Source organism: Poeciliopsis prolifica, unplaced genomic scaffold, assembly GCF_027474105.1.
Source record: "Poeciliopsis prolifica strain line A6 unplaced genomic scaffold, Auburn_PproV2 SCAFFOLD002, whole genome shotgun sequence".
Lineage (NCBI taxonomy): Eukaryota > Metazoa > Chordata > Actinopteri > Cyprinodontiformes > Poeciliidae > Poeciliopsis > Poeciliopsis prolifica.
This window is the reverse complement of record NW_026562377.1, coordinates 5811681-5834545: the sequence shown is the minus strand read 5'-3', so window position 1 is coordinate 5834545 and position 22865 is coordinate 5811681. Positions and strand designations below refer to the sequence as shown.

Below are 22865 nucleotides of genomic sequence, written 5' to 3'. Positions count from 1 at the left end.
ACAAGTATGTTTTTAATATTTCTGGGTGGCCCAGTAAGTTGAACCATTGCCTTGCATCAAGAAGGTCTTGGGTTTGAAAATTTGCATGTTCTCCTTGTATTCCAACTTCCTGCCACAGTACAAAAGCATGAATGTTAGCCTTACTTAGTTTCTCTAAATTAGGTATCCTGTTTACTAAAATAAATGTGAGGCCAAATTGTGTCACCATCGAGACATTGATCCCAAGCACAGCAGAAAATCAACAACAGAAACGCTGAAAAAGACTCATTGTGGTGGCAAGTTCCTGATTGAAACCTGTGGAGAAACACATTTTCACAAATTGTAATAAACTGAAGTCAGTTGGTAAAGAAGAGTGAACAAAACTTTGTTCACAGCGATATGAGAGATTGATAAAGTCATAAAGAAAATGGGTTCTTCTAGTTGTTTTAAAATCCACTCAGTCTCGAATAATGTTTGTTTTTCTTTTACTGTCGAATCACTCATGGAAAGAGGACTTTTCCCATGAAGGTAGAAGTCAGAGTAAAGTACAGTACTCGTTGTTTGAGGCGTGAATAAGCTCCATATAGGCACACATACCATCAGCTCCTGACATGCTGTCCAATTAGGAGTTTCGGGCCGGCTGCCAGCAAGTCACTCAGCCATACAACCAAACATCAGAGGCCGCCAGCCTGGCGGTGATGGCATCCTGCTGCTTCTCTCAAATTAGCTAATTTTACCCCAGAAGCTTCAACATAATACCCACTTCAAACTCTGTGTATGGATTCAGAGTTGTCCTTCTTTTGTATTCACTCTTTCCGGTGCACGTGCCTGGACAAAGCTGCTGGTTCTTTTTGTTTGTGTGAAACTATAAAGCGTTAAAGCTAAAACTTTAGCTTTAATTTTAAGTATAAACACTTCCAAGTGTATAAACTTGAAAGGCTTGTCTTCTTTGGATGGGTCAGAAGTAGAGCTAGACATACATTCTGGGGGATGTAGGCAGGGGAAAGGCTTTAGCCCCCTCGTGTACAAACCTTTTGCTATTTCAAATGACTGACCACAACATTCATTAAATCACAAAAAGCAAAAAATGTTCACTGTGATTTTTTGTTGTTGTTGGTTTGTTTTGGTTTACGTGCTCAACAATATTTTTTATTAAATCTGTGTATCATTAAACATAAAAATGGCTTCAGACTGTTGCCTTATTAAAAGAAAAACATTTTCACAATTCACTCAATCAAAAAAGCAAAAATGTGGTTAAGGCTTACTGTTGCCTTAAGGAAAACCAGACAATTTCTAAATGTTTTGGATCTTCATTTGTTTTCTGTTTTGTTGGCCAGATTTGTTCTCACTTGAGTTGTGGTCATAGCCCAAACAAAATCATTTCAGGGGCCAAAAACGGCCCCCGGGCCATACTTTGGACACCCCTGCCTTGGCCGCTCAGCCTCTCCTATTGGTACTAGCCAAAGAAAAGTTGGTGGAATCAACTAACTCACTCATTCTATGGTTACCTAGCAACTCAGTCACTCATTCTATGGTTACCTAGCAACTCAATCACTCCTCTGGTTACCTAGCAACTCAATCACTCCTATGGTTACCTAGCAACAACCTTCTGAGAAACTGGTGCAGCAGCAGTTTAAGGTTTCTCCACTGCGCCTTGTAACTGCTTGAAAACAGAAACACATGGAGTGGAGGGAAAACTGATTAAAGAGGAAAGGTCTCACCATCAGTTTGGTCATATTTCAGATATTTAAAACTAATCTATAATTATTGATATCGGCTGACATAAAATGCTTATATTGTGAGCATATAGCTTTTATAGTTTTTCAGATGGATCGTCCAGCCCTGTGTCAGACGGATCTCATGCTCCCTTTGTCTGTGAATATGTTTAGTTTTCTCTACTCCTGGCTCCTCTTTCAGTCTAAATTTGTACCACTGCTCGCTGTCATTCACTTCACCGGCTTTCCTCCTAAACTGTTCCTCTTCCACAGAGCAGCGGAGAGAGGCCGAAAAGCTGCCAGCGCTGCTGCTTCACCCCATCGCAGAAGTCAAGTGTGGTGTTTTCTCTGTCTATGAGGAGCTTCGCCATCGCTCAGTGACAGACAGACAGACAGACAGACAGACAGACAGACAGACAGACAGACAGACAGACAGACAGACAGACAGACAGACAGACAGACATGCTGCAGGTGCAGAGAGTCTCTGATCATCCCGCAGCGATGGCCCGACCCAGCGCTGAGCTGTCCCTCTGCTAGGCGACGGGGCATCCGACAGGGCAGGAGACATGTTGGGACAGAGGACCGAGGACCACCGCACTGAAGTCTGTTACTATAGCAAATACTGTAGTAACCATGGAAAAGCTATGGAGGACTGCTCTGGTCTGCACTGCCGTTGTCGTCCTGGTTGCCACCAAGATCACAGGAGGTCACAAAGATGAGTTTGCTAAATCACAAGGTAAGATAAAAAAAATAATTAAAAATTAAAATAAAACGTATACCTGTTGAACTTTTCTTCACATTTTGTTACAGCAGGGCTTAGCAACCTGCTACAGAATAAAACTCGCCTATAGCCATAAAACAATTTTTTAAACTGTTTTATAATGAAAGCTAACAAAATTAAACAATTATTTTGCTACTTTTACACTTTGAACAAAATCAATGAATGAAAAGAATATAATGTTATAGAATGAGGTGAGCCCTTTCTTTAGAATATGGAAAATATTCAGCAAATGTTTTCCATGTTCTAGTATGGAAAGTTTAAAATAACTAGCTTAAAGAGTACTTGCTTTTAACTAGCTTAAAAGCTATTTACTTTAAGAGATTTTAACTAGCTTTTGAGTTAGTTAAAAGTAGCTATCTTTTAAAAAGTTAGTTATTTTTAAAAGCTAGTTACTTCAAAAGATTTAAGCTTTAAAAGCTATTGACTAGCTGATAAGCTAATTAAAAGAAACTATCTTTTAAAAAGCTGGTTTGTTTTATAAGCTATTAAATTAAACTTTTCAACTAGCTTTTAGTTTTTAACTAGAATTTAAAAAGCTTAATAATTAGTAATTTGTAGATATCATGGATGCATCAGAGAGAGAGTTAGACAGAGTAGATCTGTCCTTATTGATCGGGTCTTATTGATTGGGCACATTGCCACCAATATCTGATCTAAACTTACTTAAAATATTGGTTCCAATACTGATATTAATATCGGATCAGTGCATCCCTAGTAGATATTAAAAGCAGATTTTGCAAAATAAGTTACAGAAAAAAAACTTTTTTTTAAAAAAACATTTTTTGTATAATCAAAGACATTTCCTTTTTGGTTTTGCAAGAACCAAAGAGCCACAGATTGAAATAGCAGTGAAATAAAAATAAATTTCAAGATTTTATTGGGATTTTATATGATAAAACAGCAGAAAGCATCACATTATTTCCTTCATTTATGTTCTGTATGTTGCATATATCCACTTCATTTTACCTCGTCCTTAAACGGGAAGCTTCTAAAATGAATGTAAGCAACTGAAATTGTATTGGAAATAAAACCATAAAAAAAGAAAATCAATGATTATAATTTTACTATTTAAATAAAATAACTTTGACTGATAGCAGTCTAGAGATATAGACCATTTTTAGTATATTTTAAGACTGTTTACTGTCATTTCAGAAAAATAAAACAAATTGTCATGCTGTGAATTAAATTAATATAATTAAACGTAAGTTGCATAAAATAGACAACAGCAAAGAAGTTAGGTCTGCCTTTTAGCTAAGCTTGTTGGCACCTTTTAATTAGTTTTTCCAGCTGAAGCTCAAAGACAAACACCTTTAAAGACGCAAATCCCCCCAGGGTCCATTCATCATTATAAGGACAAGACAGCTTCTGTGCATTTCCTAAATTTGCCCTCTGACCTCTAAAAGGCATCTGGCTGTAATAGCCGGTAATACTTCCTCCTTTAAAGAAACCTCCCCTCAGACTCTGTTTTGGGTTTTTAACCTCAAAATTTCCTTCAGAACCGCCCAATGAATCAGTGTTAGACCTTTAGTTAATGGACTTTTCCTGCAGAAATAAACCCACATGTTAAACCTTCAATGTGTGCTGCTACTTTAGGCTTTTTAAGGTCATTGTTTGCATGTTCCTGGCTGCTACTTTCTTTGGTTTCATGCATACTTCCAAAAACTAACAACTAGCCCACAAGTTTCTGCAGCAGAATCCAACTTGGAGGGAAACATAATGGTTGCCAGTAAGCTACTGGAGAGAGACACAACCCAATGTGAAAACCAAGAAGTCCTCTAATTTCTGGAATCATGTATTGTTTCCTTTGTGCATGTGTGTGTTTCCTGTTGTGGCAACTTAGGTGAGTAACATGGTGGGTCTGATTGCTGTGCAGAATCAGGTCAAATATGTTCAAAAAAAGTGAAAATAAATAGATATTATACCAGTTTTCCCATTGAGAGTCCTGCTCTACAGTGAGAGGTGTCCAAAGTTTTTGTCAAAGGGCCAAAACGGAGGAGTCAAAAGAACCTAGGGGGCTGCCCAATGAATCAGTGTTAGACCTTTAGTTAATGGACTTTTCCTGCAGTCAAAAATTAAGACACCAGTTTTGATTTTTTTGTAGAAAAGAAATTTTGTACGTAAAAATGGATTTGAGGATTTTTGGTATTAAAATAAAGTTGATCTTGTTTTCAAATTATTTTGGGCTTGATTGAACAAATTGTTGGTCACTTTCTTTTCAAAACACATGCTATATTTTGCCAAGTCTAATAATTTTAATAAAAGTTGATTTAAGTGCAGCAAAATTTGGTTTCCAGTAAAAAATTACGGCCCAACATGATTCCTCTTATTATTAAAGCTTGGTTTTAAAAAGTCACCAACATTTTTCAATGTAATAAAACTATACTCTGTACTCTTACTAAAAAATTTAAAAATTGCATCTGTTTCAACCACCTGTGCTGGACATTTTTGAATTTTTTGCAGGGCCATAAATGGTCCCCGGGCCGCAATTTGGACACCCCTACTCTACAGTAACCAGCTTCTGTTTTAGTTTACATATGTAACATTTCCTCTGAGATTTATCTCATGAATGGTGTGAGTTGTAATGTAATTAGGATAAGAAAAAAGGAGCAAAGCTTACTTTGCTAAATGCGACATTGACTTTTAGATGCATTCTTTTACGTTTTTCTTGTAAAATAATACAATTCCAATTATAGTGGGCAACATGGACTTAAAGTTTATCTCCATATTTTGTGGGACTATTGTAATAGTGATAAAAGTGACAATAAGAACTATTTATTTCGTCAGTTTTAGGTAACTGTACGGCTGTGACTGTGTCACTACTGTCTCATAAACAGAAAAACTGCTCTTGAAAACATTCCCGTTTGTCACCAGTCACATGAAGAACTCTGTCACTAGACTGTGCACAGGAACTGTTTGTTGATCTCTGATTACAAAAACAGTGGAGAAAATAGTAAAACAAACAATCCCAATAATACAGACAGTTTCTTAAGGATAAGTAATAGGAATTTATCATGACAACAATAAATCACAATTCTTATCAACATAAGAAATTTGTCACAATAAATGATAAGCAATACAATAAATGCCCACCCTTAATGCCAACCAACAATTACTGCTGCTCATGTGAGAGGCGGCCATATTGAAACCCAAGTCGGCCTTAAAATTCCTAACTGGGGTCGTTGGAATTTCTTCCACTTTTCCACTGGAAAGTCTGACTTCGTTGGGCGTTTCAGCTGATTTTTCCAACTGAGAAGTTGTAATTTCTGACTTTCAACTACAAATTTAATCAGTGGCTAATCTGGAAAATTCAACCTGCAGCAGACAGACCCAGATAGGATGTGAATGAAAATCTGAAGGCCACCAAAGTGAATGCCTTTAACACCTCGTCTGCACCGAAATTAAATCAGAAACAAGGGATAACTTTATCATTTATTCATTTTTTAAAACTTTCTGTATCTTTTTAACTCAGTTGACTATACTTTGATTGTTCTGTATTTTGTTAATGAAAATATTTATGAGTCAGTTTGTCATCACCATGTTGTTTAATGATTGTCAAACTACTATTTTTTATTTTATATTTTTTACTTTTGTGACATGTTTGGTCAGCCCCAGTTGTCTTTAAATAGCATACTATAATTTACAGTAAGTTCCTTTGAAGACAACTGCTAAAATAGATAATGAAATTCCAGTCAAAGCTAATCATTACTGGATTTTCCTTCTGTCTGCTTGATTACAAGGCATTGCATCCCGCTGGGCATTTTTTGTTTTATTTAAAGAGAAATCTAAAATCTTTTTCTCTTTTATTTTACTCCTAACAAGCGTCAGGTCTTCTGTATGTCATCTATATCTGAATCCTCGCCCACAACAGTCATGCCAAGACAAATGAACACCCAAACTTTCAACCCAAATTTGATATTTTAGCATCCAACAAAATTAAGTTAATTACAGTCTCCATTTCTCTTGGAAGGCAGTGTTCTAGATGTTTTTTAGAGGGATTTAATCTCAGTCAGCCACAAGAACATTAACTGAGTTATGTGCAGATGTTGGAAGATAAGGGCTGGCATGGAGTTGCCATTCCTGCTTATTTCAAACCTCGAGCCAAAGGCTGCATTTTAATTCATCCGCACTAAATTCTGAAAAATTATATGTCTGAGATTGTCAAGTAAAAACAAAAACAAAAAAATTACGTTTTAGACCCAATAATGAGTGTCTGATGAGGTCAAAGACCCAATCAGCAAGCATCTTCATTTTTGATAAAATTTATGAGTTTTTGCACACCAAAACTTTAAGTAATTTCCCTTATCAACTTTATAAGTCTTTGCCTTATAAAGCAAAGATGGCAGGCAAGTAAATTCTCCTACGAGTCCTGAATCGGTTCTGTAAGATTATTGGCGGGAAACAACAAAGAAACAAACAATAAAACATGTGAGTAGTGATTAAAATAAAACCGGCTTGTGAAAATCTGCCTTCAGGAAAATGCTTAAAAATAAAAAGTAGCATAAACCAGTGCTTAAATGTAAAAACTGCAGTTAGTGCAGCGTATTTTCCCGTGCTGTCATTGAGCTACCATTGGAATTTACACACATAAAATCAGGCATTACTACCTCAATGTATTGATCTGGAAATTATTATATTTTAGCATTTCTATTTTAATCAATCAGAGTTGTGTTTATTTACTTAGCAGTTAGCCTTGAACCGCTAGCCTTAAACTGCTAGTCTTAAACTGTTAGCATTGAGCCATTAGCATTGAGCAGTTAGCCTTGCAATGATGTGGTGAAAGGAAACGCAGCTGGTGACTGTAGGCTTCATGAGTGGCTTAAAAAAGAAAGTAAAAAAAGGATTTCCATCCAGAGTTAGATTTTCTTGTGTGCCTCAGATTATTCTGGTCAAACATCTCATTTGTTACTCTCTCTACTGGAAACAGAATTAGACCAAAATATCCTTTATTGTCCCACACTGGGGAAATTCAGGTGTAGTATAGGTTCACAAAAAGTAAAAAAAGAAACATAAGAATTGAAATAATGTACTCTGATGTCGTACAAATGCGTTTATTGCTTTAAAAGAAGTAAATAATGTGCATGTGTATTAAATATTAAATATACACTGAACTATTTTCAATAGTGCATCTGTGCAATGCAGAAAACAAATGTGTAACAAGAGTTTATTTAAAAATAAACCAAACAGTGCAAGTGGTTGTTGGAATGCCAGCTGTATTTATAAGCATTGATTTTATTGCGAGCTGTAATGGTTATAGAGTTTAACAGCTTTTAAGCACATAATTAAAATGATTAGTACTGTCCCAGAAGGAATTATATTATTCCTAAAGATGGAGCTCTTCTTTATTTAAAAATTATTATATCAAACAACAAAAACACAAACAAATCATTTCTGGAACTCGTTGATGATACGGATTAACTATATTTTCTTTTCTTTCATAAAACTTGGTGAAAAAGAGACCGATCAGCGTTCTGGCCTGGAGGGAGTTGCTCTTTTCCACCCAGAGTACTTCCTTCCACTATTTTCATTTAACGATAACAAATCCAGGGGCGTTTTTTATCAGCACACTAACTTCTGTATGTGAGCCCATTAGTTTGGGTGTTTTCTCCTGTTAAAATCAGCAGCCATGTTTCCACTTCTTCTCTTTTCCATTGATGCTTCAGTTTCTTAGTAGATTCATGTTTCCTTCTTGTGTTTTATGGGTTTTCTTGTGAACAGCTAAGTTATAAGCAGGGCTAGGCAGTAACTATTTATATTTACTCAAATACATCTACTTTTTGGGGGAAAAGTACTTTTAGGAGTTTTTTTACTTTTACTTGGTTAATTTTACTATGAAGTGTCGCTTCTCTCACTTGAGTAAATTAATGCTCTTTTGGAACAAATTATGGACAAAATAGTCAAAAACAAAATTTTCAATAATTTTGTAAGTTTTTTCTTCAACATCATAAATGGATATTTATCAGGGCAACAATGAATTTTTTTATGATAAACGACATAATAAATGTCCACGTCATATTGAGATTTAGATTATTTAGACTCAATTTAGATCATTGAGTTGAAATAACTTGGATATAGCAAAGAGAAGTCATTCATTTTTACAGACGTTTTGGAATTTAATAAAAAATTAGGGTTGTTACATTTATTAACAAAATAGGAATGCATTTTGTGAAATTAACTTAAGAAAATTTTAATTTTTCAAATTAATATTTGAACATTTTAATTTTCAAATTAAAATGACAAAAGAAATTCGAAATACCTTGTTATATTTAAGTAAATGTCATTCAAAATTGTATTAGAGTAGATAAATGTTATGCTACATTCAGAGATCAAAATTTTATCAGAAAAGTTACCCTTGTATTTTATTCTAAATGCAACACGTTTGCTTCTTGCACAACTTTTTTTCACTCAGAAACAACAAACTGCCAGAGACGCATAAATTAGTTCCCGCAGTCGTCCTGTCTGCAGTGAAGTTCGTTGTGATCTCGTAACGTTTCAATGTTAAACAGTCTGTTTAAAACGTCTAAATCAAGTCATTAAAGCGACATACAGTAGGTGCTGGTGGTCTGGAGAGACTGTGTGTGAGCCAGAGGAAGTTGATGGGAAACCCTGTGGAGAAAAAGCCTGCAGTAGCTGTTAAAAAAACACTCTACTGGTGTTTTATTGATACAGTAGACTAATTTGTGTTGGTGGTCTTCGTTATTCTGTGTGAGGTCTCAGTAATTTGCATTTCTTTCATGTGTTATTATAACAGAGCCCTTGTTGTTTTCTCTGCAGGAGTTTTTCCTGTGCTGCAGAGATGATGCTGTTGCCACCTTGTTGTGGTTTGTGACAGTTTCAGGATTACAGCTCCAACGTTTGTAACCTTTATGATGTTCTGTGGGATTTTTAAAAGCAAACTACATTTTCTTACCGTGTTTTACTTTCCTCATATATATTTATTTATTTTCTTTCCTACTTACTGCTATCTACTTTATTATTTTTACTTTGTCTTATTTGTACTTATGTATTTTTGCTTGTTTATATACATCTCAGATTATTTATATGTTTACATATAAATATTTATATATACATATAAATAATCTGAGCTCTGGAAAAAGAGCTCAGATGTTCTTTCTAACTTTTACTTTCGCTCACTTTTACTAACATTTTATGTATTTTTGCTTTTCTTTTTTATTGTTACTTCTGTACCTTTCCATTCCTACTTTATCTACTTTTTTCTTATTTGTACTCGACTTAGTTTTAAAAATTTTTCATACTTAATTTCTTTTGTCTTTATCTCTTCACTTTTACATTTAGTTATTATTCTGACCTACTTCATTTTACTTCATATATTGCTTCTACTTACTCACATTTGCTTTTTTACATACGATCCTCCTCACTTACATTTGCTCTTCTTTTTGCTTACTTTCACTCACTTTTCCTTACCTTCTTACTTATTTTTACTTTCTACTATCCTTTCTTTACTCTTGCTTTCTTACTTTCACTTTCTCCTCTACTTTTACATACTTTTCCTTTTTCCAGCTTCCCTAAATGGCAATAAAATCCAAGAAAGATAAAGAATAATCAGAGAAGCAGACAAGAAACTCATGGTAAGAGGAGCTGCAGAGATAAAGTATGCAGCTCAGGTGGTAAAGTATGTTGACAAATCAATCTTTAGTTGTGCAAATTTGGCCACCATAGAAAACTAGGGGTGAACACCTTCATTAGGGGAAAACTCTGCATATTCTCGCTAGAATGGTCCAGTCAAAGTCCAGACTTAAAACCAACTCAGAACTTGTGGAACAACTTTCTCTCTATCTAGTCTGTCTGAGCTCAACCTCAATTTGAGTCTTTAGATATGAATGCTGGTGGCGACATAAATAAATATGAGACGAAATGAATTGCAACTTTAACTGCACTTCCTCTTTGTGCTAATTTATGTTGGTTTATCATAAACTCCAGTGAAACAAACAGAGTATTTTCATCCTAAAGTAACAAAACACAAGAAAGTTAAAACACTGTGAATATTTTTGTAAGATGCTGTACTGCCTTTTCATTCTGTGCGTTTTTACATTAAATCTCCGACAGGAAGACGGACAGGAAGTATACAATTTCAAGGTAGCCATGGCAACCCCCATTTGGCCTCATGAATGGAGAGTGGTTGTAGTAAGTTGGGGCTTTTTAGTGGAGAACCAGAAGGTCTGATTCTCTTTCCCAGCTTGTTGCAAATACAGAATCGCTCACTGATTAAACTGAATTTTGATGGATGGACATTTTGTTTAACTTTGATATTTTTATCCCTTCTTTGTTTTCTACGTCCACAGCTGCTTTCCTGTCCACCCTAGGCCAGTATGAGATCGCCATCCCAGTACGTGTAGGACCAGTTGGCGAGATGCTGGACACTAACAGGACAAAATACCACCAAAGAAGACGACGAAGCACTGAAGACAGGCTGCCTGACTCTGTATTATGCTTTTTCAGACTCCGCAGTGGATCATTTTCAGACCGATCCAAGCGTTTTACGGCTCTCACGTCTCCTCCTCCTTCGTCTCTTAGCTCTTCTACCAGCTGTCCACGTCGCAGAACAACTTCCTGCTGAACCTGACGCTGCAGGGAGGCCTGCTGTCCCGCCAGTTTAGGGTGGAGTACTGGAAGAGGGGCCAACTAGCCTGGAGTCACCCGTACTCTCCCCATTGTCATTACACGGGTCACCTCCAGGACCAGCCGCACTCCAGCAAAGTGGCCCTGAGCAACTGCAACGGCCTGGTAAGACCCATACCCTGCTGCTGCTGCTGCTGAATCAGAACCTCTTGATTCCTACCTATAATCAGGACATTTGAACACACCTCAATCCTCTTATAAACTTAAAGCTGACTTGCTATGCTTTGGTCTATGACCTATAGAGAACATGTTTCTTACATTTTTAGCACAAAATCATTCTTAAATTATGAAATTTTAGTTCTGTCATTCCTGTCTATTTCGATCCCCTTTCAGAATGAGATGTTTTAGGGCGTCTTGTCACTTGTCACCTAATCTTTTCTAGCAGAGGTAAAACCAGCTGAACAAATGTTCTGGAAGTCAGCTTGAGTTGCTAGGTAATGACGCAGTCCCACCTTCATTAGATTTTTAAAACATTAACTTATTGTCAAAAATGCTTGTTTGGGTTTTTTGACCGCTTGAACAGTTGAGGCCCAAATGGAAGCATAAAAAAGTGCAAAATGTGAAATTTGCATAATAGGTTCTGTTTAAGTCCCAAACTGCTCTCCTATGGTATCTTTGTGCAGTTTTGTTGAATCTTATCTGAAAATAAGTACTTTAAAGGAGGCATTTGTCTAATCTCTGGGTTTTATTCCCACAGAGAAATGACCAAATATAGAGAAGAATGTGATTCCTACTGTTGTAGATTTACAAGTTGGCAAGAAAATGTCGTAAAACATCTAGATTCATTTTCTGTTTTCCTTTGCTTTGTCAACTTCAAAGACATTTTTTGTATTAAATACAATACAAATCTGACTTTCTTTCCTTTCTTTATAAGATCTTGAATGTCTTTATTTTCCCAGTTATATATAATCTATATAATCTGTTTGGATATATAAATATCCAAACAGTCACAGATGACTGGCTGCCGCCATCTGGTAGCGTCTTCCTGTCACAGTGGGCATGATTCAAAAGACTCTTATTTCATATTTTTAAATGATTCATTTACTTTGAAAAACAATGAAAAGTAAACAGTAAGTAAGGTTACTCTAGTCCAGGTTGTTCTGTCATCTTTTCATACATGTTAAGGTTTAATCTCCTAAACTCGCTGACAAAAAGAGAGCCTGTCATTGAATTTAATACATTTAATTAATCGGTAATCAAATTAAGTTTAGTTAATTAAGTAAATAAATTGTCCGGTTTAACAAATGTGAATAAAGTAAGTTTGACCAACTTCATTCAGTTACTTTTTACTTTTTTAAGTTGGAGATGTCTTCTTTCTTCTGTGTAGTTTTGGTAATTTTCTGCATTACATTTTCTTTGAATTTTAAAGCGTTCTTTGAAAAATCTTGCTCAAATTTTTACCTCCTATATTATCCTGTGAATAATTTATTGTTTAGAACGAAATCATGGTCAGAATAAACACTTTTTTAGTGATGTGCCACTTAAAAAAACGCTGAAATAAAAGTTAAACTAATCTGAAAAGTGATTTTATTTTGCTTTTTTAGTTTCTCTAGAAACATTTTTCTAATCAGGGATGTTTTGGTTGTGAACACGGATTCAGTGATGTCAAACCTACCTCACCACAGAGTAATGTTTTTCAGTGTAGAAAACATGAGATGATGAGTTGTTTAGACTTGTTTAGCGCTTACTGTATCGAAGCACAGATTCCCTTTCATTCAGAGTTTTCTCATGAGGTCATCTCTTCGAATCACAACAGATCGCCGCCATCTGTTTGATGATGCTTCCAAGTTTCTGCTCATCCAAACCCTTTGACCGGCGATTCTCAATCGTGATGCATCAACGCACTCTGCTCTACCCGCCGCGTATCCTCTCACTACAAAACAGCAGGGCCCACAATAGTGTTTCAGACGTGCTCAGAAAGCGTTAAAAAGCTTCACACGTAATTAGTGTTGGTTCGGACCAGCATGAGGGCATTCACCAGTGAGCCCGCTGTGTGTCCGAGGGAGCGTCACTAACCTCATTATGGGATTTAAAAGGCGCTTTGAACGTCGCCGCGGCGAGTCGATGGGGAGACACTCGCTCTAAGCGGGGCCGACACATCTGAGCAGAATCAAAAGGAAGTGTTAGTGTATCGCTCTCTGTCACACTCACTCATTTTTCTCGCTCTCATTCACCCTTTCATCCTCTCTTGTGTGTTCCTGATCCTCTGCTCAAACAAGTCCAGCGTTTCTCCGTGGGAGGGGATGGGACACCGTGCATCACTCTCTCAAAATATGGACCACTCTAAATATGAAACATATGTTATGATTAGTTATGTAGCCCTTTTCAGACCGTGGTAACAAAAAATTACTACCCATTCACAGATAATTATCCTCTATTTTTCATTCATTAAAACTTTTATTTAAGGTAGGCTATTAAAGCTGCAGTATGTAACTTTTATGGAGAATATTGTTTCACATACGCTGTGTTGTGACAGTTTGCTATCTAGAATCAACCAATCGAAGCCAGGAGGTGGGTCTTAGTGCTGTCAATCACCCCTCCGTGTGGCGATGCTCAGCCCTTTGCTCTCTGCTATGCTGCATTTAGTACTAGCCTAGCACAAATGCTCAGGCTAGTTAGCATGGCCACTGATGATGGCGGATAAATGGTGGCTGGAAAACAATATAAGCGTGTCATATCAGTCAATATTTATAATTATTGATTAGTTTTTGTTTTTTTAAATATCTGAAATGCAGCCAAACTTTTGGTGTGATCTTTCCTGTTTTATCCTCAGTTTTCACTCCACGGCGTTGTTTTTCATATTTAAGCAGTTATGAGGCACAGTGGTGAAACCAAAGAGAGAGAGTTGGTTGATTCCATCAACTTTTCTTAGCTAGCTTTGGCTAAAGTCTTTCCTTTGCCCACATCACCCAGGATGTTGTGCAGTTCTGGATCGGAGTTAATTGAAATTATTGGATATTGTATCAGGCGTATCATCGATTGATATTGACCTCGTGTCCATCACCATATATATTGTTGTTTATTCATTGTCTAGCTCTATTTAGCAGTAAACATTTCAGGTTCTTATTGCAGGCTTCCATGTTATCCTGCTTTGTTTTACCTCTTTGCTCTCCTTATCTGTGTCTCACAGCAGGGGGTGATTGTTGCAGGGGGAGAGGAGTACCTCATTGAACCGCTTGTCTCACCAGATAACCAAACCCGGACAGAGAGGGGGGAGAGGACAGAAGGGCGCCCCCATGTGGTGTACAAACGCTCATCACTGCGCTATCAGTACAAGGGCCGCTCCTGCGGCGTCATTGGTGAGAAAATTTGCATTTTGGTGTTGTTTAGTAAACAAGGCCTTGCTGAGAAAATGTTTTTTTCTTATTTTTATTAAAGTACCTGGGTGGAGAACCTTCTACTCTTCTGCCTTTTTTGGGTTTATTTCCACAATATACTCTAGAAATCATGAATGTGTGTGGTTTACCTCAGACGAGAAGCCAATGAAAGGCGCGTCGTGGTGGCAGCGGACCCTGAAGACGCCGCCTCACCACGTCGGCCGCGGCCAGCTGCCGCTGAAGCGCTCGGTCAGTCAGGAGCGCTACGTGGAGACGCTGGTGGTGGCCGACAAGATGATGGTGGGATACCACGGTCGCAGGGACATCGAGCAGTACATCCTGGCCGTCATGAATATTGTAAGTGTCACAACACAAAAGATTCACAGATATGCAAGCTAATTCAATGGACATTTGCTCTCATTTATCACATTTTTAAACTCACCTGCATTTAATGCTTGTTGGTCTTTAAGATACATCTCATTCACTAATGTCAATTTGGTAGAATAACTTATTTTATCACGTTGTGATAAACAGTTGTAGTACACTGACTGACAACATGCTAGGTAATATTGAAACAGCAAGATTAACGCAGGCAGCCATTGCAACCAGTGAACGATTCATTTACTCAATTACATTTTCTTGAATAAGGTTCTTAATTAACTATCAACAGTGTGATCTTCCCAATAAAATCAGTAGTTTTTAGCAGTTTTCTAACAGTAGACAGTGGAAATTTTGCCCCAATGAAAGCATGTCAAGCACGGTGTGGGAGGGTGATGATTTGGGCTGTCATGAAAGCACAGGACATGCAAATCTCCTTAGAGTGCGATAATTAATTCACAATGATGTGAGCGACTGAGTCTTGGAGAAAATGACTCTTAATGCTGATAAGATTTGCTCTACAAGCTGCTTTTATTGTTATTTTCTAATTTTTTATTTTGCTTTGGCTTCACACTTTGTCAGTAGATAATGACAGAGTCAAAGTTTAGAATCTACATCATATTTATCATATTGTTAAATGTGAAACACTCCAAATAAAAGAGGATGTCCTTCCTTTCCATCATGTTTCTATCAAAACATTTCATGAACTGAATTAAATTAGCTATAAAACTATACAGTATTATTTTTTTTAAATAACAGGAAAGAAGCAAAGCCAGTATTTAGTGCGTTCTTCCTCCCCGGGGAAACCAGTTTCAAGTTGCCTGCTTTTTGTTTTATTGAGGATCTTCTCGTGCTAAACTCTGAAACCACAGACACTCACATGCTGGGAATGTATTTAATGAAAGACTTCAAATAAAAAAACGTCCAGACAACATCAAAAAATGGAACTTAATTTAGAGAAAGACTAACCGTAATCAGACAGTATGGTCAGAGTGAAGCTTCGGTGCCACTTATTACTTTAGTTGCAGGCAGAAGAGTCTGTTTACAGGAAATGTTTGGTTGGAGGTTGTTTGTGAACTTTTTATTTCCACATTAAACCACAAACTTTAATGTATTTTAATGGGAACAGAAAGTAGAAGATTAATGTAAAATGTAATTTAAACACCTGACATGAAAAGTAAATTCAAACATTAGATAACAAACAGCTTCATGAAGAGGAAGGGCCATATTAGACATGTTAGCTATGGTTACTCTGGAGGAGCTGCAAAGATCCAAGGCTCAGATGGGAGCATTTATTGATGCATTTAAGTTTTGGGAAGAGCGAAAAGCAGAAAACTTCCATGCAGTTCTGCCAAAAGCTGCATCTTTCCACAGGAAAGTTGTGGAAGACGACATTTTGGTCAGATGAAAAAAAAGGCATGAAAAGATTACCTAATCAGATTAATCGCAATGAATATTGAATAATCGTCAATTAGGCCTGTCACAATAATCAGTAAATCAATTCATCGCACAATAAATGAAAACAAACTCAATAATTTTCATTTATCTCTTTTATTTTCTTGTCTTTCGTTCTACCAAAAACTGGATGATAAAAGTTTTCGGTTTGGTGCTTTGGCCTCATCTATCCCATTTTTTGAAGAACAATTTTGTTTACAAAGACTTCAAAATTAATTTTATTTGTCATTTTGTTTATTTATTTTAGATATTTAAAATATCTTCCTGTTCCATCGTTGAATGTCCATTAAAATTTAAAGTTTACGGATCCTGGAGAATGTGTTCATTGTTATTTTTATCATCACATTGCTTAAAAAGGGTCTCAAAACTACATTTTCCTTATCACAATAACTTCTGAAACAATTTCTCAAACACATTTCTCAAATTTGTTACAATAATAAGTTTTGTTATTATAATCAATTATCAATAATCATTAACTGCAGTTAAAAAGGCCATTTGCTGAAAGAACAACACACTGTAAGTAAACCAAAACTGTACAAAAATATTTTGTAACACCATTTGTTTAAGTTCCCTTTTGTGTTTGTCCTAAATGTATCAATTTTAATGTGCTTTTATTTGTTTACTTTATTTTTGTTATTCATTCTCTTGTCTGATTGGTTATTTGTTATTTTGTAGATCAATACCTCTGTTTGTTAGTCTCTAATGTTTGTTTTGCTTGCAGTAATTGGTGAGAAAATGTATGTTTTATGTATGTTTTTAGCTGCAGATTCATCCTTTGCTACAACTGACGAAAAGTTCACTGAAGGAATGCTTTATTGTCTTATTTTTTAAAAAAATTATTGAATTGTTTGAATTGAGGGAATTTAAAACTGATCCACTTGAGAAATTATGGGTAAGATATTTTTACAAAGAAGTTGTTTTTTTATTTTTATCTTATATTATGCTTATATATACTTTATATATTTGTACAGACTCGGCTCTGATTGTGTTGTTTTTTCAGAAAATCACCATTTTGTTAGAGTATGTATATTCCAGTTAATGATTAGTCGATTACTAAATGCGTTGACGATGATTTCAATAATCGATTGATCGTGATTAAACCGATTAATCATTTCAGTCCTAGTATGAAGTGGACTATTTTGTCGCTATTTTCTGTCCCAGTGTTGTCTGGCCTGAGCTGCGCTCAGGTCTGCCAGTGCGTCGGCCGTTTTTAAGACTGGTCTTTTCTTGTTTCCCTGGAGGTCAGGTTGCCAAACTGTTCCATGATTCTAGTCTGGGGAATGCAGTCAACATCGTGGTGACACGACTCATCCTGCTCATGGAAGACCAGGTCGGTCAACAGCTGCATGTCTCTCTCTGAGTTTGTCCTCATAAATCTCTGTGTAAATTAGTAGCTTAAGTGTTGTTTCCTCCACCCAACCCAGCGACCTTCGCGTGTGTGTGTGTGTGTGTGTGTGGCTGTTATGAATGACTGCTGTAGTGACGGGAATGAGAGGAGGTAAGGAGGGTAAGTAGAGAGGGAGAGATGATTGAACGGAGGTGGGAAAAGTCGGGCAGTGAGGAGAGTTTTGTACCTGTCACACAGAGCTGCCTTGTGACTGTCGTGTATGTTGCTGTGGTAAACAGGCAGCTCTCTGACGCTTTCTCCGGACGTAGAACATCTACGAGATGGATTTAAATACGCTGTACCGCATACTCTCTGTGCTACAGGAATCTCATGTTCCTCTGTATTTTGCCTTCTAACAGCCTCACTTTGTTTTATGCTTTTTTAAACAGGTTAGAATTGATCTATGGGCTACACAAAACATGTTCAGCACATTTTTTTGTACCAGATCATTCTCAGATGATGAGATTTTAGTGTGCTCAGTTCTGCCTATTTTGAGCTCCTTTCAGAGCAAACTGTTCTGTCACTTTAAATCTAAATAAGCCGCTGCTGGCCACTCTCCCCCAAGTCAATATTTCCACTTGCACATAAAAATGGCTGCAAACAGATACAACCATATATCTTTAAAAAGCAAACGTAGAGCCTCCTGCACAACAAACAACAATGCAGCAAATGGTTTCTGAATGGTAAGACAACAACAAAGCACTCATGTTTTCCAGCAGCCATTGAAGCGGAAAAACCAGCTGACAAAATGTTCTGGAACTCATCTTGGGTTGGACTTTGCCTGAGGTTGCTCGGTGACTTGTGACGTTATATGTGGAAGGTTTTTGAAACAGGTCAGTTTTCAGGCACCAAAAAACATTAATTTATTGCTAAAAACAGACTGGATCTTTTTTTCTTCAATATTAAGGACTCATTGACTTAAAACCAGCTTCTACATGTCGCTGAGAATTTATTTGTAGGTTTGTTTAGATTTTTCTCAACTGTAAAAAATTTGTACTAGAAATTTGACCAACTACACTTTTCCAGAGGAAATCGTGAAATGCTTGCTTTTTCAAGGTTCCGCGTTTGCAGAAGCTGATTTTAGAGTTGAATGTAAACTAAAAATGTTACCAAGGAAAGCATGTTCTTGATTTTTAATCCTGCTGAGGTCAGCATTCACCTCCAAAAGAAGCAGCAGGACTAAAACCGCCTCACTGAGCTGCTTGCATGATGTAAGCCAGAGACCGGCGGCCAGAGTCCCCCACCTGACCACAGGGCAGGAGTTCAGCTCATAAAAAGTCCATGACCTTACCAGTGTAGCTCTGGAGATGACTGAACCACCTGCCTGCCTTGTAAATGACTGTATTAGCTCGCCATTAACAGCATGTGGTGGGACTCCTCGGCCCGCTTCTTCGGGTATTACGCAGTGGCTTTGAGGTTTCCTCCTTCGCTGTCTTGTTAAGGAACATTTATGATTCATCGTGCCTTAAAATAATCTCTGGAGCCTCCCGCCCGGATGTGTTTGTTATCTAAATGAGCGAACATGTAAATGTTAGTCTCATTAGCGGTGTATTAGTTTTTCTGTGAGGGGGCAGAGCGGGTTCACCAGTTTTGCTCTGCAGAAGCAGAGCAGGGGTTTCTGCAAGAGGTTTCCAAGTCTGAAAAGAAAGTCAAAGCTGTGCCTGGAAAGGGAAAACGATGCCATGAGTGGGCCCAGAGATGAGGGACTGTGGGATGAGACAATTACCAGTTATGTCACCGCATGCATTCCTTGGTTACGAATTCTCGCCAGCTGTGGCCAGAAGAGCACTCCCTCAGCTCCCACATAATGCGGCGAATCTACACACTTTTAACAGATAGGAAAGACTAACATAGTGTGAGGGGAAAATAACCTCAGAACAGAGCAACTGTTTTGCATTTAACAAAACAAAATGCATAACTTTATTTTTCCAGACATGCCTCTGAGTTTGCGTTTCCCTCCTTTCTTCTCTTCCAGCCAACACTGGAGATCAACCATCATGCTGGGAAGTCTTTGGACAGTTTCTGTAAGTGGCAGAAAACCATCCAGCACCGCAGCAGCAGCTACGGGAACGCCATCCCGGACAACGGCATCGCTCACCACGACACCGCCGTGCTCATCACCAGGTAATGCAAGACAAACACAGAAGGAAACGTGAAACGGAGCCATTCTTGATTCACGAACCAACCAGGGCTTTAAACATGAGATTTACTTCATGTTTATTATGTTATTCCCTCATCAAAAACATACCTGGGGTGTTGCCTTGATCCTTCCATGTATGTTTGAGAAAGCCTTCAATCTCCGCCTTTGAGACACAGCTTTTCCTTGAAGCTTTTGTTTCCAAACACTCAACTCCTACAGACTAGCCAGCAGCAATTAGCAAACACCTGGTGCATCTGCTGAGGTCATTATAGGAGCTACTTTGTAAAGAGACATGCCTCATTTCAAGGCGTTAAATTACAAAGTCAAATTCCTCTTAAGTCATATTTTACACAAACAACAGTTTTATAACAACTCAAGGTAGAATAGTTACTTTACTGTGCTATAAAATAGCACAGTAAAGTGCACAGTAAAGTAAAAGGGGCAGTAATATGTATTCCTGGAAAACATATTACTGCCCTTCAGCAGGTTCATTTTGATGATTCAATGATTACATGATTTTATTATCTTAAAAACTTTTCTTTTTTAACGTACAAAATTTCAGAGCGCAACCTATAATTGTGTCTCTGGTAAGGATGATGGTGGCAGTATTTTGGCTGTTTTGTTGCCTCTTCCCATAACTGATGGAATCACAAATTCTGTTTGTTAAATGTATAACTCAAAGAATAGTGTCTTGTCGTCGATATGTGACCTTAAGCTTGGGTTTTGCAACAGGACAATAATCTGAGTCCACTTTTCGGTGTCTCACAAAACAGTATTAAGTAAAGGTTTTTAGTTAAATCTGCATTAAGTGCTGTGGTCTGACTTTAAACAAGGTTTGCATGCTAAAAACTTGCTAATGTTAGTGAATTAAAGCAACTCTGCAAATAAAAGGGAAAACAGTTGGCAAGAATGAGACCGCAAAAAGCTATCCAAAACATAGCAGCATGTGTTTGTTTTTTCTTAATCTCTGAGGAAAATTGCAGGTGTTTCACAGAAATTGGCTGATCCAAATTAATCAGAAAAAAACTCTCAGTTGTTGTCTGAGAAACTGTTTTTCCACAGTCTCACGAATACATTAAAGAAAATGCATTTCCTTTCTCAACAGATCTTTGAAATCATCTGTGTTCTGTGAGAACAAGCAGGAACAAGCAATGCCTCCGCCCAAAAAACTGCACATTTTTAAATAACTGTTCTGTCTCGTCTCCAGGTACGACATCTGCATCCAGAAAAACAAGCCCTGTGAAACTCTAGGTAACATTCACTCACAGATGTACGATCTGCACCCATTCATAATCCACAGTGACATAGAGCACTGGCTGTGCCTCTTGCGGGGTACACTGAGCACCACATCACCACAACATTAGCCCAACTCTGACCCGTAAAGCATGCTAGGTTTGACTCATAAATTAAAGTTAATTGTCGGCAGAAATGATCTGTGACTGTAATTAACATGAAGATGTGATGTGCATGCGGAGTGAGATTCATTGTGCACAGAATCAATGTTTCTGAATCCATGTTGATGTTTGTCAGGTCTGGCTCCGGTGGGAGGGATGTGTGAGCCAGAGAGGAGCTGCAGCATCAACGAGGACATCGGTCTGGGAACAGCCTTCACCATCGCCCACGAGATCGGTCACACGTAAGTCACTCATTGATCTGAAAATGGTTTTTATTTTGTTCTGGGTGTATGTAACAAAATATGTTGCTTCCATATTTATTAAAACTCACTAGAAGTTGTTTTTTATTTTTACGGCAGAGTGGTCATCTGTCTATTATTCCTATCCTATCTCCCGCACTCCTGTTATCTGTGCCCGTTGTCTCTGATTTAATGTGGTTAAATGCAGGTAATGTTAGCTAAATGATGACAAGCTGATGCTAAAAATATTAAGCTTGTTAGCAAGAATAGGATACTAGCTTTGTTGTTATTCAAACTTTTACTGCGCCTTACTTTTTTCTTTCACTTGAGCAATACTATTATTGCTACTCTCACTTGATTAGATTGAGTTTGCATTAAAGATGTAGAAAACATTACATTCTTATTGTTTATTTTGTATTAATAAACCTGGATATTTTACTTAAAATGTTACATGAAGGTTTGTTTATGTATTCATATTAACGTAAACTTTAACCTGTTAAATTCAGACCGCAATCAGACCCGGCTCCTTGTCAAAAACAACAAATCGGAGCTAGGAGGGTCAAAGCTGTTGCCTCCTGTACGATGATCAATGTCCTAAAGGCGGAGCAACAACTTTCAGTTCCATGAAAACATTTATCTGCCATCAGCTAACATTAGCATCCACTACTTTGTGGTGAACAAAACTCTTAATAAATCTAAATCTACAAGTTGTGTCTGTGTAAATTACTGCAATTAGCCATGTTGAATGTTTTTCAATAACTAAAAGGTTTGTTTATGGTCATGTCACTACTGATTGATTTGATTTAAATTTAGACTTTGATTAGGTCATTGTAAAAGCTTTATATTTATTCTCCTTTCCAGCATTTTCTTCTGCTTAACCAATGTTACATAAGCTTAAGCTAACAAATAATAGCTGGTGCTTGTCCGTCTGCTGAAGTGCTTTGTTCATGGTTCCATCTGTGATTGCAGGTCTAACACCTCCTAATATGTAAATGTAATCAAATCAAATCAAATGTTTTTTTCCCTCTAATTTCCAGGGTTTACTGCAATAAACATTGACTTTTAGTTTTTGAGTGCCAACAATTTTCTCCACATCTGTTGGTAATACATCCTAAATAACATCTCTTCTCTCAGCCTGTAAACTCGGCTTTATTTTACTTAAATTTTTACTGCTCGCAAGTTTAATTTCCCTGTTCACGTGTGTTAGCAAACCACATTAAGACGTATTGAAACAGATGGTGGATCCATCACCTGGTCCAATGCGTTAAACAGATTCTTGAGCGTTTGATGCTGAACATGAAAAAGGTAAAATTGTGTAGTTTTCCTTTGTGGAATGCAAATCTAAAATCAGATTATTCATTATCATTGTTGTGTTTGATGTGTTGTATAATTGGACGTCAAACGCAACATTTGATTGTTTAATTAAAATAAAATCATAATGGC

At 37.2% G+C, this 22865-nt stretch overlaps 1 protein-coding gene across 1 annotated transcript in view; it reads left to right on the top strand.

Moving 5' to 3' along the window:
- Positions 1–22865, top strand: part of adamts10 (ADAM metallopeptidase with thrombospondin type 1 motif, 10) — a 62940-nt gene that overhangs the window by 15092 nt on the left and 24983 nt on the right. Inside the window, exons 3-11 of the mRNA XM_055048079.1 lie at positions 1968–2430; positions 10776–10915; positions 11008–11217; positions 14243–14411; positions 14584–14786; positions 17509–17592; positions 19625–19773; positions 20997–21040; positions 21320–21425. Coding sequence (XP_054904054.1) covers positions 2328–2430; positions 10776–10915; positions 11008–11217; positions 14243–14411; positions 14584–14786; positions 17509–17592; positions 19625–19773; positions 20997–21040; positions 21320–21425 — 1208 coding nt within the window. The 5' untranslated portion in view covers positions 1968–2327. The remainder of the gene's footprint in view (positions 1–1967; positions 2431–10775; positions 10916–11007; positions 11218–14242; positions 14412–14583; positions 14787–17508; positions 17593–19624; positions 19774–20996; positions 21041–21319; positions 21426–22865) is intronic.